The 13,000-nt window shown below is 43.2% G+C and overlaps 1 protein-coding gene across 2 annotated transcripts in view; it reads right to left on the bottom strand.

Moving 5' to 3' along the window:
- LOC127429539 (cell adhesion molecule DSCAML1-like) overlaps positions 1 to 13,000 on the bottom strand; it is a 181,244-nt gene that overhangs the window by 23,046 nt on the left and 145,198 nt on the right. For both annotated transcript variants that reach the window (XM_051678646.1, XM_051678647.1), the window contains exon 20: positions 9,979 to 10,118. In XM_051678646.1, coding sequence (XP_051534606.1) covers positions 9,979 to 10,118 — 140 coding nt within the window. The remainder of the gene's footprint in view (positions 1 to 9,978; positions 10,119 to 13,000) is intronic.

Genomic DNA, 13,000 nt, shown 5'->3' with positions numbered 1-13,000 from the left:
ACGGGCACATCAACTGCATAGAGTTGTTGGCAGTACTGCTCGCCCTGCAGAGGTTTCAGCCGTTGATCCAGGGAAAGCACGTGTTAGTCCGGATGGACAACACAGTGACGGTAGCGAACATCAACCATCAAGGCAGTCTATGCTCCCGTTCCATGTCACAACTCACCCGCCATCTCCTCCTCTGAAGTCAGCAGCGCCTCAAGTCGCTACGAGCCACTCACATCCTGGGCGACCTCAACACTGCAGTGGATGCGCTGTCACGTCAGGTTACCCTCAGGGGAGAGTGGAGACTCCACCCTCAGGTGGTCCAGCTGATTTGAAGTCGATTCGGTCGAGCACAGGTATACCTGTTTGCTTCCCGGGAATCCTCCCACTGCCCACTTTGGTATGCCCTGAAGGAGGCATCCCTCGGTATAGATGCGCTGGCACACAGCTGGCCCCCTGGACTACACAAGTATGCGTTTCCACCAGTGAGCCTACTTGCACTGACCCTGTGCAAGGTCAGGGAGGACAAGGAGCAGGTTGTCTTAGTAGCATCCTTCTGGCCCACCCAGACATGGTTCTCAGATCTCACGCTCCTCGTGACAGCCAACCCCCTGGCGAATTCCATTTGTCACCATCTGTCACCCGTGACCAGACCTTTGGAATCTCCACATCTGGCCCTTGGATGGGACGTGGAAGACCTAAGTGGCCTACCACCCGTGGTGGTAGACATGATCACTCAGGCTAGGTCTCCCTCTACGAGGCGCCTGTATGCCTCGAAGTGCCGTCTGTTCGCTAAGTGGTGTTCTTCCCAATGCAAAGACCCCCAGAGATGTGCAGTCGGATCGGTGCTTTCCTTCCTGCAGGAGAGGCTGGAGGGGCGGCTGTCCCACTCCACCTTGAAGGTGTATGTAGCTGCTATTTCGGCTCATCACGATGCAGTAGATGGTAAGTACTTGGGGAAGCATGACTTGATCATCAGGTTCCTGAGAGGCGCTAGGAGGTTGAATCCAGACCGCAACTCGTCCCCTCGTGGGACCTCTCTGTAGTCCTTCGGGGTCTACGAGGAGCTCCCTTTGAGCCCTTGGAGTCAGCTTAGCTTAAGGCACTCTCTTTGAAGACTGCCCTTCTGACTGTGCTCACTTCCATTAAGAGGGTAGGGGACCTGCAGGCATTCTCTATCAGCGAATCATGCCTGGAGTTTGGTCCGGGTTACTCTCACGTGATCCTGAGACCCCGATCGGGCAATGTGCCCAAGGTTCCCACGACCCCTTTTAGGGATCAGGTGGTGAACCTGCAAGCTCTGCCCCAGGAGGAGACAGACCCAGCCTTGGTGTTGCTGTGTCCGGTGCGAGCTTTACGCATCTATTTGGATCACATGCAGAGCTTTGGAAGCTCCGAGCAGCTCTTTGTCTGCTTTGGTTAACAGCGCATGGGAAGCGCTGTCTCCAAACAGAGGATTGCTCACTGAGTCATTGATGCCACCGTGATGGCATATCAGGCTCAGGACGTGCCACTCCCTGCGGGGTTACAAGCCCACTCTACCAGGAGTGTGGCGGCCTCCTGGGCCCTGGCCAGTGGCGCCTCTTTGGCAGACATCTGCAGAGCAGCGCGCTGGGCAGCACCCAACACCTTTGCAAGGTTCTACAATCTCTGGGTTGAGCCGGTCTCGTCCTGTGTATTGGCAGGCACAAGCAGGTAAGTTCCAGGACAGCTGGCCATCTGTACCACTTGCGCATAGTGCCTTTCCCCTCCTTTGGTGTGAAGACATGCGCTCTTGACTCCCAGTCGTGTTCACAGAGTGTGATCCCTGGATGACTTTCCTCCTTAGCCCTGTGGCAGTTGAGTTTGTGGAGAAACTTGCTGCCAGCACAGTATGTGCACTAATGAGGCCCTGTACTGAGGTAGGTGCTCCACATGTGCTGGTTCCCCGAAGGCAACCCCATGTGATATCTTCCACAAAGTCATTTCCCTGTCGGTAAACTGCATCTTCCTTGGGCAGAGGCCCCTCCGCCCCAGTCACCATGCTTTGTAGAAACTCCTCCCCATCGGGTAGGACCTACCATGGGACCTCTCCACATGACATACTTCCAACAAGACTTGGTAAGACCATGTGACATATTTCCACTCAAAATACCCCCCCCCCCTTTTTCTGGGCAGGGTGTGGTCTCTATGGTGTCTTCCCCTTGGGAGGGACACCCCCTGACATGGACACTTATGGCTCCCAATTGGTTAACAAATTCCACTCTTTTTGGGGAGAAAAAAAGAGGAAAAGGGGCCTCGGCTGGGCTAGCCTGTCCCTATTTGTTGGGCAGTTGACTTGTTCCTGAAGGACCCTTCGACGCTCATAAGAGCGTTGGCGGAGGTTACGTGATGGCCTGGTGCGCTGTCTACGAGGCACACAGCTGTCTGCCTGTCTCGTACCACCAGTCCACGTAACACAGTTCAGGTTGTTGTGGCACTTTGTATAGGGACCCCTAGTGTCACTACATCGACACAACATTGAGTGAGTGACAGATAGGGAACATCATGATTACTTTCGTAACCTCCGTTCCCTGATGGAGGAAACGAGACGTTGTGTCCCTCTTGCCACAACGCTGAACAACCCGCTAAAATGGCTGGGACCTGGTCTCGGCTCCTCAGCACAAAACCTGAATGAGTGATTGCATACCAGCTCCTTTTATACCCATATGTCCAGGGGAATGGCATGCAAATTCCACTCGCTAATTCCCATTGGCCTTTTTTCAAAAGATCAGAGGTGTTTGGGGCTCCCAAGAGTGACCCCTAGTGTCACTACATCGACACAACGTCTCGTTCTTGCCATCAGGGAATGGATGTTGCGAAATTAACCATGACGTTGTTTCACATGACTATCATTATTGTTCTCCCTTCAAAATGCCCTTTGGAGGGTGATTTATTCAATTTGGAACACAGGGCCAATCACGCAACAAGCAAACTTCCTCTCAAACGACCGCTAGTCTAAATTATAAACATCTCTCCAAACCAGAGCAACCTTTTAGCATGAGCTTGCTTCTACAGCAGCATCTGCGTACGCCTGTATACAGCTTCTGTGCGAGCAAACGCAAGCTGAGTATGGCTCCACATGCGGCATGTTGCTCTCAGCGTCACTACTTAATTCTGCAAAGAGCCTCGCCTCCTCACAGCATTTGCGATCACCTTGCCACGCAGCTCTGATAACCACGCAGCAATCGCTTTCTGCAAACTTTATGCAAACGTTTAATTATAGACCATCTTATGACTTTCTCTCCTCCCACAAACCAGGATGAAAGTTTCACGCAGGTGAAAACAATCCATCTCTTTAATCTCACAGGAAAATCTCTAATCTCTAATCTTCTCTATTTTGTCACATATTGTCGGTTATATTAAAGCTATTCTAAATTATTGGAACATAGACTCTTAAACTTGACCTTAGAGCCTAATTTGTACCTATGTCTGCCTTTTAAAGTGGCTCATCAAATCTGTCATAATTCAGCGCTCCACACAATCTTAAAGTAACGGATGATTCGGTTTAGATTTAGGCTTTTATCCTCAAAATATTTCAGTTATTCTGTAGAATTTATTACAGGCTATAATATAAAGAAGCCGTATTTAAACAACACTACTGTAAATGGTGTACATACAGTATATTTTAAATCCAATTCTCAGGCACAAACTCAATAATAAATAATTTTGTACGTCCATGTCATAACAAGATGAGTCATCTCGTCCCAATATAATACAGAATGAATTTAATTACTCATTACGTTAATAAACTCCCAAACCATACGTATAAGCTAAATGATATCAGACCACGGACATTCATCCAAGTACTTTAGTTTCAAGTGCCTCCTAATTTAATGACAAATCACCACTTTAAACGACGTCACATTATGCACATACGTACATTTGAACAGTATACTGATCGCTTCACATATGATCCAAAAATGTAATCAAGCAAATAAGTTAAGTTTGTTTCTGCATCCTCAACCCCTGCTTACAATTGTAAGGAAATGAGAACACTATTTTTCCACTACAATAAGCTTCCTTTATTCACCTGCTTGGACCTACTGATCACCATTATGTCTGCTCATGCACTTCCATAACACAACTGACTAAATGTTATTCCCTCTATGGCTCGCAGGCCTCTGATGGCTGTTATTTAAGCCTAAATAAGAAAAACTGACCAAGTTAATCTCCCTATCAGTGCAATCTAAACTCCCTTCTCTCTATTGCTGTGATCTGCAAATCAGTAAGGTGCCCTTGAAATACCTGCTAGACTTTAATCACCCTTTATGGCTTGCAGGCCATTGAATTTAGCACCACTTCTCTACCAATAATAAGCAGTAATATTTATAGAAATCATAAGTGTCCATTGCCTTCCCCCTAAGGTCCGCAGATGCAACATTTCATTCTGCACTATTCGTTAAATACCCTAATTGCCAGTGCCTCTTAATGCTAGGCATTTCTGGAGGCCTGGGTAGCTCAGCAAGTAAAGACGCTGACTACCACCCCTGGAGTCACAAGTTCGAATCCAGGGCATGCTGAGTGACTCCAGCCAGGTTTCCTAAGCAACCAAATTGGCCCGGATGCTAGGGAGGGTAGAGTCACATGGGGTAACCTCCTCGTGGTCACTATAATGTGGTTCTCGCTCTCGGTGGGATGCATGGTGAGTTGTGCCTGGATGCCACAGAGAATAGCGTGAAGCATCCACATGCGCTATGTCTCTGCGTTAACATGCTCAACAAGCCACGTGAAAGATGCGCGGATTGACGTCTCAGATGCGGAGGCAACTGAGATTCGTCCTCCACCACCCGGATTGAGGCGAGTCATTATGCCACCACGAGGACTTAGAGTGCATTGGAAATTGGGCATTCCAAAATGGGAGAAAATAATTATATATATATATATATATATATATATATATATATATATATATATATATATATATATAATTTATTTTATTTTATTTTTTTTAAATGCTAGGCGTTTATGCAAATGCATAACTTACACATTACATTATCTGTAAATGTCATATTATATGCAAACACTGTTGCTCTAGGAAGCAGCAAGCTGTGGTAGCCCTCATGCCGGTATTTCTGATAATGGAGACACCTGCTATCAGAGTGTTGGGCTCGGCTATGATCTCAGCAGAACACAGATGCATGCCCAACCTCGAGCCCCTTCTAGCCACAATATTAGCTGCTGACTGACATGATATACCTGTATGTTCGACCGCGCTTCGGGTTTCTTCGGCCTCATTCATTAATGGTTCAAATTTTAAAAAAATCCTCTCCTCAGGCAGTGCGTTAAAGCCTAGTGACACCGCAACCGTGGTGCTCCTACTACTGCTATCCAGGTGCCGCCACCGCGGCATGTCTTTCAGGCCATGCAACTAAGCACCACAACTGTGATGTGCTTTTCTGATTAACTGTCTCAGATGCCACTTATGCCAAATGAATCACTACCCACTTTAGTGACTGACAATAAGGCTGCTTCAGGTCACCTCTAAACAGTTCACCATAAGTTGGCTTCTCAGCATCAATAAGTTTCACCCAAATATAGTATACGCTCTCCTTTCAAACACTGTGCTTGACAATTCAGCCTGTGCGTATCGCAGAGTGAGCTCTCATTTAAATGCAATGGAAATAACTTTACATGAAAACATGGGCCCTTCACCTCGTACGCCATGTGGTCCCATGCTCAAGTGTTTGGTCTGTTCATATCACAAAGCGCGCATGTTTAATATACAGCATTACTAAATTTTAAGTGAAGCAGGTGTTCTCCCGTCGAACACTGTGCGGTCCTGTGCTAGAGTATTCAGCCTGTTCGCAGTGTCAAATGAGCTCTTGTATGAAATCCAAAATCAATCATTTTCATGTGGAAAGCATAGGCTCTCTCGTCGAACGCTGAGGTGCCTTGCTTTAGGATTCAGCCCATTTGTTTCACAGAGTGAACACTCCCATTCGAATGACTTGTGTCTAGGGGTGGCTTAAGGTCAAGTTCAGGGCGAGGTGGGCCTGTCTGCCAAGTGCAGAGTGGTTCCATTCTTGCCTGGGGCAGACGGGCATTACTGGGTCCTCTCCATTCCCTGCCATGGGGGGAGGGGGGTGACCTCCCTGCCCGGGCATTGCGGACCCCTCCATGCAGCACAACAGCTCCTACAATAGCTCATTTCCATGCACTGGTAACCGCCACCCAAGATGGCGTAGGCTACGTGCATCTCCGAGATTTCTATTATAGACCTTTTCATCTGAAAGCATCAGTCTAATTGGCATCTGTTAAACGTATTAAATATCAGAGTTGTAAACTTTCTAAATCACTAACATATCAGGGATATCTGCTGAATGTCTTATTGACTTCCGAGACATACTTATTGAAATACGTATAATAGATATAAACACACATCAAATAAATGTCTGGGTGATGTACCTGTGCTATCCACAATGCTTACATTTTCTTCTCTATTATCTCCAATTGCTATCCCCTAGTTCTCCATTTGGCATCCTGGCAGACCTGTTATTCCAGTCATTCATTCCACAATGGAGCAGCAACCACCGCAGCACAAAGGTCTACCCAAGCAGCAAATTCAATCTCTCGGCCATTGGTTTACAGACGCTTTCCACCGATACATCAGAACGAACGGAAGAGCTCACCAAATTCTTATTAGCTAATTCGCTCTTAAAGGAATCACCTGTTTAGTCATCTTCTCTCTCCTCTTATGAAAGGGCATATGCGCATATCGATAATATACATGCATTCATAAGCGTTTAATCATACATGAACGAATAATTAACTTCATAAAAAAATAGCTCAAGGCTCCGCTCATATCCAGGGCCTCTAGAAAGCATTCAATTCTGTCGTTTGAGCACCATGCTAGCTTTCCCATTCGAGCACGGCATGAGTTACTACGCTCCGGCCGTGGGCTCCCCTGTTCGAATGCCATTTGAGCTTCCAGGTTTTGGCCATGGTCTCTCCCATTTGAGCACTGTGTGGGCTTTCACGATATGGCTGTGGGCTCTACCGTCCGAATCGCAGTGAGGGCTCACGTTTATTTGTATCGTGGACTCTCAAATCGGAGCGCTGAGGGGGCTCTCCTGTTCGAATATGGTGTGGGTACCCGTTCGATTGCTTGCTGGGCATGCCCATTCAAATGCTGTGAGCAAGAACTCTCTCTCATTTGCACTGCAAGCTCCTGTTCGGACTGCAGTGTGAGCCATCCCTTTCGAACGGTCCACGGTTGGAGGTATAGGTCACAAATGCATCTGCCACCAACCAACATCTATCGAAGCCAACAGTTCATCCGGCATCCCTCCGCCACCCCAACTCCACGTGGCTAGTTACCACTAAATCAGACAAGGAAGTCCATGGGTGGGGGTTCTTCGGGCTCAGGTCGAGTCTCGAGCGCGAGCCGTCCATTATGGACAGCGAGCCACAAATGTTTACCTTCTTTTCATTTCAAAGATTACATGAACATGTGAACTCGTGAATTCGGGTTTGGAATAAGGTACTAAACTATAGCAGTGTAAACATCCGTAGCGGTGAATGGGAAACAACAGCAAATATTAATTTTGCATTCCTTTTTGCTCCAAAGGAAAAAGAAATACTCCACTATTACAACTTTCCAAAATAGGTAAAAATAGCAGCGGTGGATAACGGCAATCAGAGAAAGACACCACATTTACTGTCACTCCCTCAGCAGCTGTATTTTAAACCCATCACAGCAGTGTTTTTTATGTGTTTTTCATTAAATATTTAAATGTAATGCCAGGATAATAAAACACAAATTATAATGTTATACATTTACATAGATAAAAAAAAAGTGAAAGTATAAAAAGGTTTGCTAGATTTACGCTGCTAAATATGGCAGAAACGTGTCACCAATCTGTAAAAGGGTCCATTAAGTATGATGTTATCATGCTGCTAACCTAACAATACAATACAAGGTAAAATGTTATACATTTACAATAAATAATACAAAAATTGAAAATATGAAATTTGCTAGATTTTTTACGCTGTTAAAAAAAGGCAGAAATGCATCATTACAGTCTGTGAAAAGGGTCCATAAAGTGTGTTACCATGATGCTAATATATCAACACAATACAAAGTATAATGTTTTCAATAAATTTATTTACACTAAATAATTAAAAATACATCATTTTAAAATGTTTGCTAAATTTACACAGCTAAATAAGGCAGAAACTTGTCATCACAGTCTGTGAAAAGAGTCTATAACAGGGGTACTCAATAGGCGGACTCCGGTCCACTACTTTGGCTGTTTTTGGTCCCCCGAGGTCCTCATACCTGCCCAGTTTTGAAGAGACTATTGATTGTTTAGGAATATATATATATATATATATATATATATATATATATATATATATTTATTTTACAAAGTACTATTGCTGTCAATGTGGCAAGTTATAAAACTATTTAAAAAAGATACATAATTTCCTAGCCAAAAAAATAAATGTAAATATATAAAGTTTGCTAAATTTATGCAGCTAAATAAGACAGAAAGACATCATCAGCCTGTGAAAATGGTCCATAAAGTATGATCTTAGCACCTTGCTAAGCTAACAACGCAATGCAAAGTAAAATGTTTTAAATGTATACTAAATAAATAAATAAATAAATAAATAATCTTTAAAAGCTTGCTATATTTACACTGCTAAATAAGGCCAACACATGTCATCACAGTCTGTGAAGAGGGCCAATAAAGTGTGATGTCAGCATGTTGCTAAGCTAACAATGCAATACATAGCACACATATATTGGGTTGAACAGTCCATTTCTGATTAGGCCTACACTGAACTTTTTTCTATACTTTGTGATATTGAATTAAATATTTCAAATTACTCTCAACTCGTTTACCAGTCTTCATGTCTAAAATGCTCTTTGGTACACAATCTCAATCTACCCCTGAAATTGCCTCCTTTCTCCCTTGTTCATTTCGATTCACCTTTTTCCTCCTCTCTCTCACTGTCTCTCTCTGCGTGAATCAGGAAACAGAGGTGCACGTGGGAGGGGTGAAGCGGTGTAACAGATATTAAAATATTCCTCCAGTGTAGAGATAGCGGTTATCCGGGGAGCGATAGAGGGAGATAATGAAAAGAGGAACAAAAGTACTCCCCGCACACTGAGTCTGACCCCCCCACCCCTCCTCCCACCTTCTCCTCTCACACTCATTTACATAGTAATCACCCCCATGCTCTGTAAGAGGCCAGAGAGAGAGAGAGAGAGAGAGAGAGAGAGAGAGAGAGAGGGAGAGAGGAGTGATTTGTGAATGAGTGAAAGAGAGAAAGAGAGTGAGCATGTGTACATATGGACAGGTACATTAATTCATAGAGTACACAAATTATGTGTGTTTGTGTGTGTGTGTTTTTGTCAAAGAGGTGGTTATAAATGTGATAGAGCCCATGCGATGTGTGTGTGTGTGTGTGTGTGTGTGTGTGTGTGTTTGTGTGTGTGTGTGTTTGTGTGTGCTGTCAGCTTCTTTCCTGCCCTCCCTGATGAACAGATGAGGTTGTCTAGGCAACGTGATGAGACGCAGATATGCAAATGAGTCGGGGAGGGTGAGCTTGCATGCACACACTGCAGTATGAGCCTCTCATTTACACACACACAATTACACACACACATCCTGCTGATACTGCAGCACAACCTTACACATACAGAGATTAAAAAGACACTCGCCACACATCCAGACACAAATAGACAACACAATGAAATAAACACAAATGTACACTTAGAATTAAAAGAATACTCTCAGAATGTAAAATACATACATATTTACATAAATTACAATACATACACCCCTCACAAACCCCTATGAAATAAGGCAAATATTATGTGCAAAACCACAGCAATATTAACTCCTGCATGCTTCAAACACACACACCAACACAAATATTCCTGCTTATAAAAAATATTACTAAACCAAGAGATGCCAATATCAAAATTATCGTTAAAAAGACATTTTCCCTTTTTTGCCTCACCGGTTGGCCCGATCCAGGGCTGGAGCAGTAGATTGTGTATTTGCGGATGATACCATTGGGCTTGACAGGGGGAAGCCAGGATACCACTACGCTGCTGGCAGAAGATGGCACGGCTTTGATGCCCGCTGGAGGACCAGGGTCTGAGAGAGAGAAAGAAAACTAGATTAATGTCTGACAGGGGCATAGTGGTGTATTTCTTTTTCAAAAGGTTTTCTAAATGTTTTAGGATCCTGGTTCCAAAACCTAGTGAGCTGCCTTACTGTCTTCTTTCTACTGCCTACAAAGGCAACATCCTAACTGACATGGACTCTCAAAAGTATCCTGATTTGGAACACTCTACATAGGCAGCAACTCCAAGTGCCACAAAAACAATGTTCCTCACGTGAAGCGCACCAAAGATGCAACTCATAACTGATTCCTACAGAATAAATGTAGCGTTATCGATACTTGATATTCAAGTCTGAAGGAATATGAAGACATCTTTATGGGTTTAACTCTGAAGAGAAATAGTCCAGAATGTTGTAGCAGTCAAACCACACATGCGCCAACCACCTGTGTATGCACACAGTCAAATGATGTAAAGGCGAACGCTCAACTGTACTCAGACGCTAACCGTTTACGTCAAAACCGTTAAGTATTTTTGGTTCCAGGGTCTTTTTTGGAGTGGACTGACCCAAAATCCACTAATCAGTCCAGCTTCCTCATGCCACTACCCTATTTCTGCCATCACAGAAATAATCGTCATACTTTAGTGTGATTGTGTGTCTAGAATTTTCAAGAAGACACAAGGGTTTTAAAACTCAACATCATCATTACTAGGGTTTAGTCAAATAGGGGTTAATCCATGAGGGGCTTTAGGCTTATGAGGTGACACAAACTGTTGTGATATTTTGTTTTATTAGTGATGGTGTAATTGTATTTCATGTGCCTTAAATTATGGAGAATAGTAGTTATTTGTGAAATTAGATTTTAGATACCCACAGCTCCAAAGTACACACACTGTAATAAACAATTTTAAAAAAGATCCCAGAAAAGCTGTAAACACTTCAAATGACCAAAGAGATACAGAGAAAGAGAGTGAGAGAGAGAAAGAGACCAAAAATGTGAAACAAAAATCATAGAGAAGCAAGTCCTTGGTCATACTGACATTACATACCGGTATATGCTGGAAAATACCTTTGCATCTCTCCTCAAGGGATGAGCGGATCAATCTTGAAATAGCATAAAAATATTGATCCAAAGTGCGTAATTCTGCCCAAGAGATTGTTTCACTTTTAATTCACAATTTCAGTGGATCAGAAGTTTACATACTCTAAGTTAACTGTGCCTTTAAGCAGCTTGGAAAATTCCAAAAAATGATGTCAAGCCTTTAGGCAATTAGCCAATTAGCTTCTGATAGGCAAATTGGCTCACTGGAGTCAATTGGAGGTGTACCTGTGGATATATTTTAAGGCCTACCTTCATACTCAGTGCCTCCTTGCTTGACATCATGGGAAAATCAAAAGAAATCAGCTAAGACCTCTTAAAAAAATTGTGGACCTCCACAAGCCTGGTTCATCCTTGGCAGCAATTTCTAAATGCCTGAAGGTACCACGTTCATCTGTACAAACAATAGTACGCAAGTATAAACACCATGGAACCACGCAGCCATCATACCTCTCAGGAAAGAGACACATTCTGTCTCCTAGAGATTAACTTAGTTTGGTGCGAAAAGTGCAAATCAATCCCAGAACAACAGCAAAGGCCCTTGTGAAGATGCTGGTGGAACAGGTTGACAAGTATCTATATCCACAGTAAAAAAAAGTCCTATATCGACATAACCTGAAAGCCTGCTCTGCAAGGAAGAAGCCACTGCTCCAAAACCACCATAAAAAAAGCCAGACTACAGTTTGCAAGTGCACATGGGGACAAAGATCTTAATTTTTGGAGAAATATCATCTGGTCTAATGAAACAAAAATCTAACTGTTTGACCATAATGACCATCGTTATGTTTGGAGGAAAAAGGGTGAGGCTTGCAAGCTGAAGAACACCATCCCAACCGTGAAGCATGGGGGTGGCAGCATCATGTTGTGGGGGTGTTTTGCTGCAGGAGGGACTGGTGCACTTCATAAAATAGATGACATCATGAGGAAGGAAAATTATGCAGATATACTGAAGCAACATCTCAAGACATAAGCCAAGAAGTTAAAGCTCATCGCAAATAAACAATGATCACAAGCATACCTCCAAAGTTGTGGCAAAATGGCTTATGGACAACAAAGTCAAGGTATTGAAGTGGCCATCACAAAGCCCTGACCTCAATCCAATAGAAAATTTGTAGGCAGAACTGAAAAAGCATGTGCAAGCAAGGAGGCCTACAAACCTGACTCAGTTACACCAGTTCTGTCTGGAGGAATGGGACAAAATTCCAGCAACTTATTGTGAGAAGCTTGTGGAAGGCTACCCAAAACATTTGAACCAAGTTAAACAATTTAAAGGCAATGCTACCAAATACTAACCAAGTGTATGCAAACTTCTGACCCACTGGGAAAAGCTGAAATAAATCATTATCTCTACTATTATTCTGACATTTCACATTCTTAAAATAAAGTAGTGATCCTAACTGAACTAAGACAGGGGATGTTTTCTGTGATTAAATGTCAGGAATTGTGAAAAACTGAGTTTAAATGTATTTGGCTAAGTTGTATGTAAACTTCTGACTTCAGCTGTGTGTGTAATATATATACACTACCAGTCAAAAGTTTTGAAACACTTGACCGAAATGTTTCTCATGATCTTAAAAATCTAAATGCTTAAACGTTTTAAATTAGTTTTGTACAAAAATATAATTGTGCCACCATATTAATTTATTTCATTATAAATCTAAAATGTAATTAATAATTTTATTATTATTATTATTTATTTTTTTTAATTGATGACTTGGACCAAATAATAAAGAAAAGTAGCCAGTAAGTGCCCAGCATATAGATGGGAACTCCTTTAATACTGTTTAAAAAGTATCCCAGGGTGATACCTCAAGAA

Source organism: Myxocyprinus asiaticus, chromosome 39 (assembly GCF_019703515.2).
Source record: "Myxocyprinus asiaticus isolate MX2 ecotype Aquarium Trade chromosome 39, UBuf_Myxa_2, whole genome shotgun sequence".
In the NCBI taxonomy this organism is placed as follows: domain Eukaryota; kingdom Metazoa; phylum Chordata; class Actinopteri; order Cypriniformes; family Catostomidae; genus Myxocyprinus; species Myxocyprinus asiaticus.
This window is presented reverse-complemented; position numbering and strand designations above follow the sequence as displayed.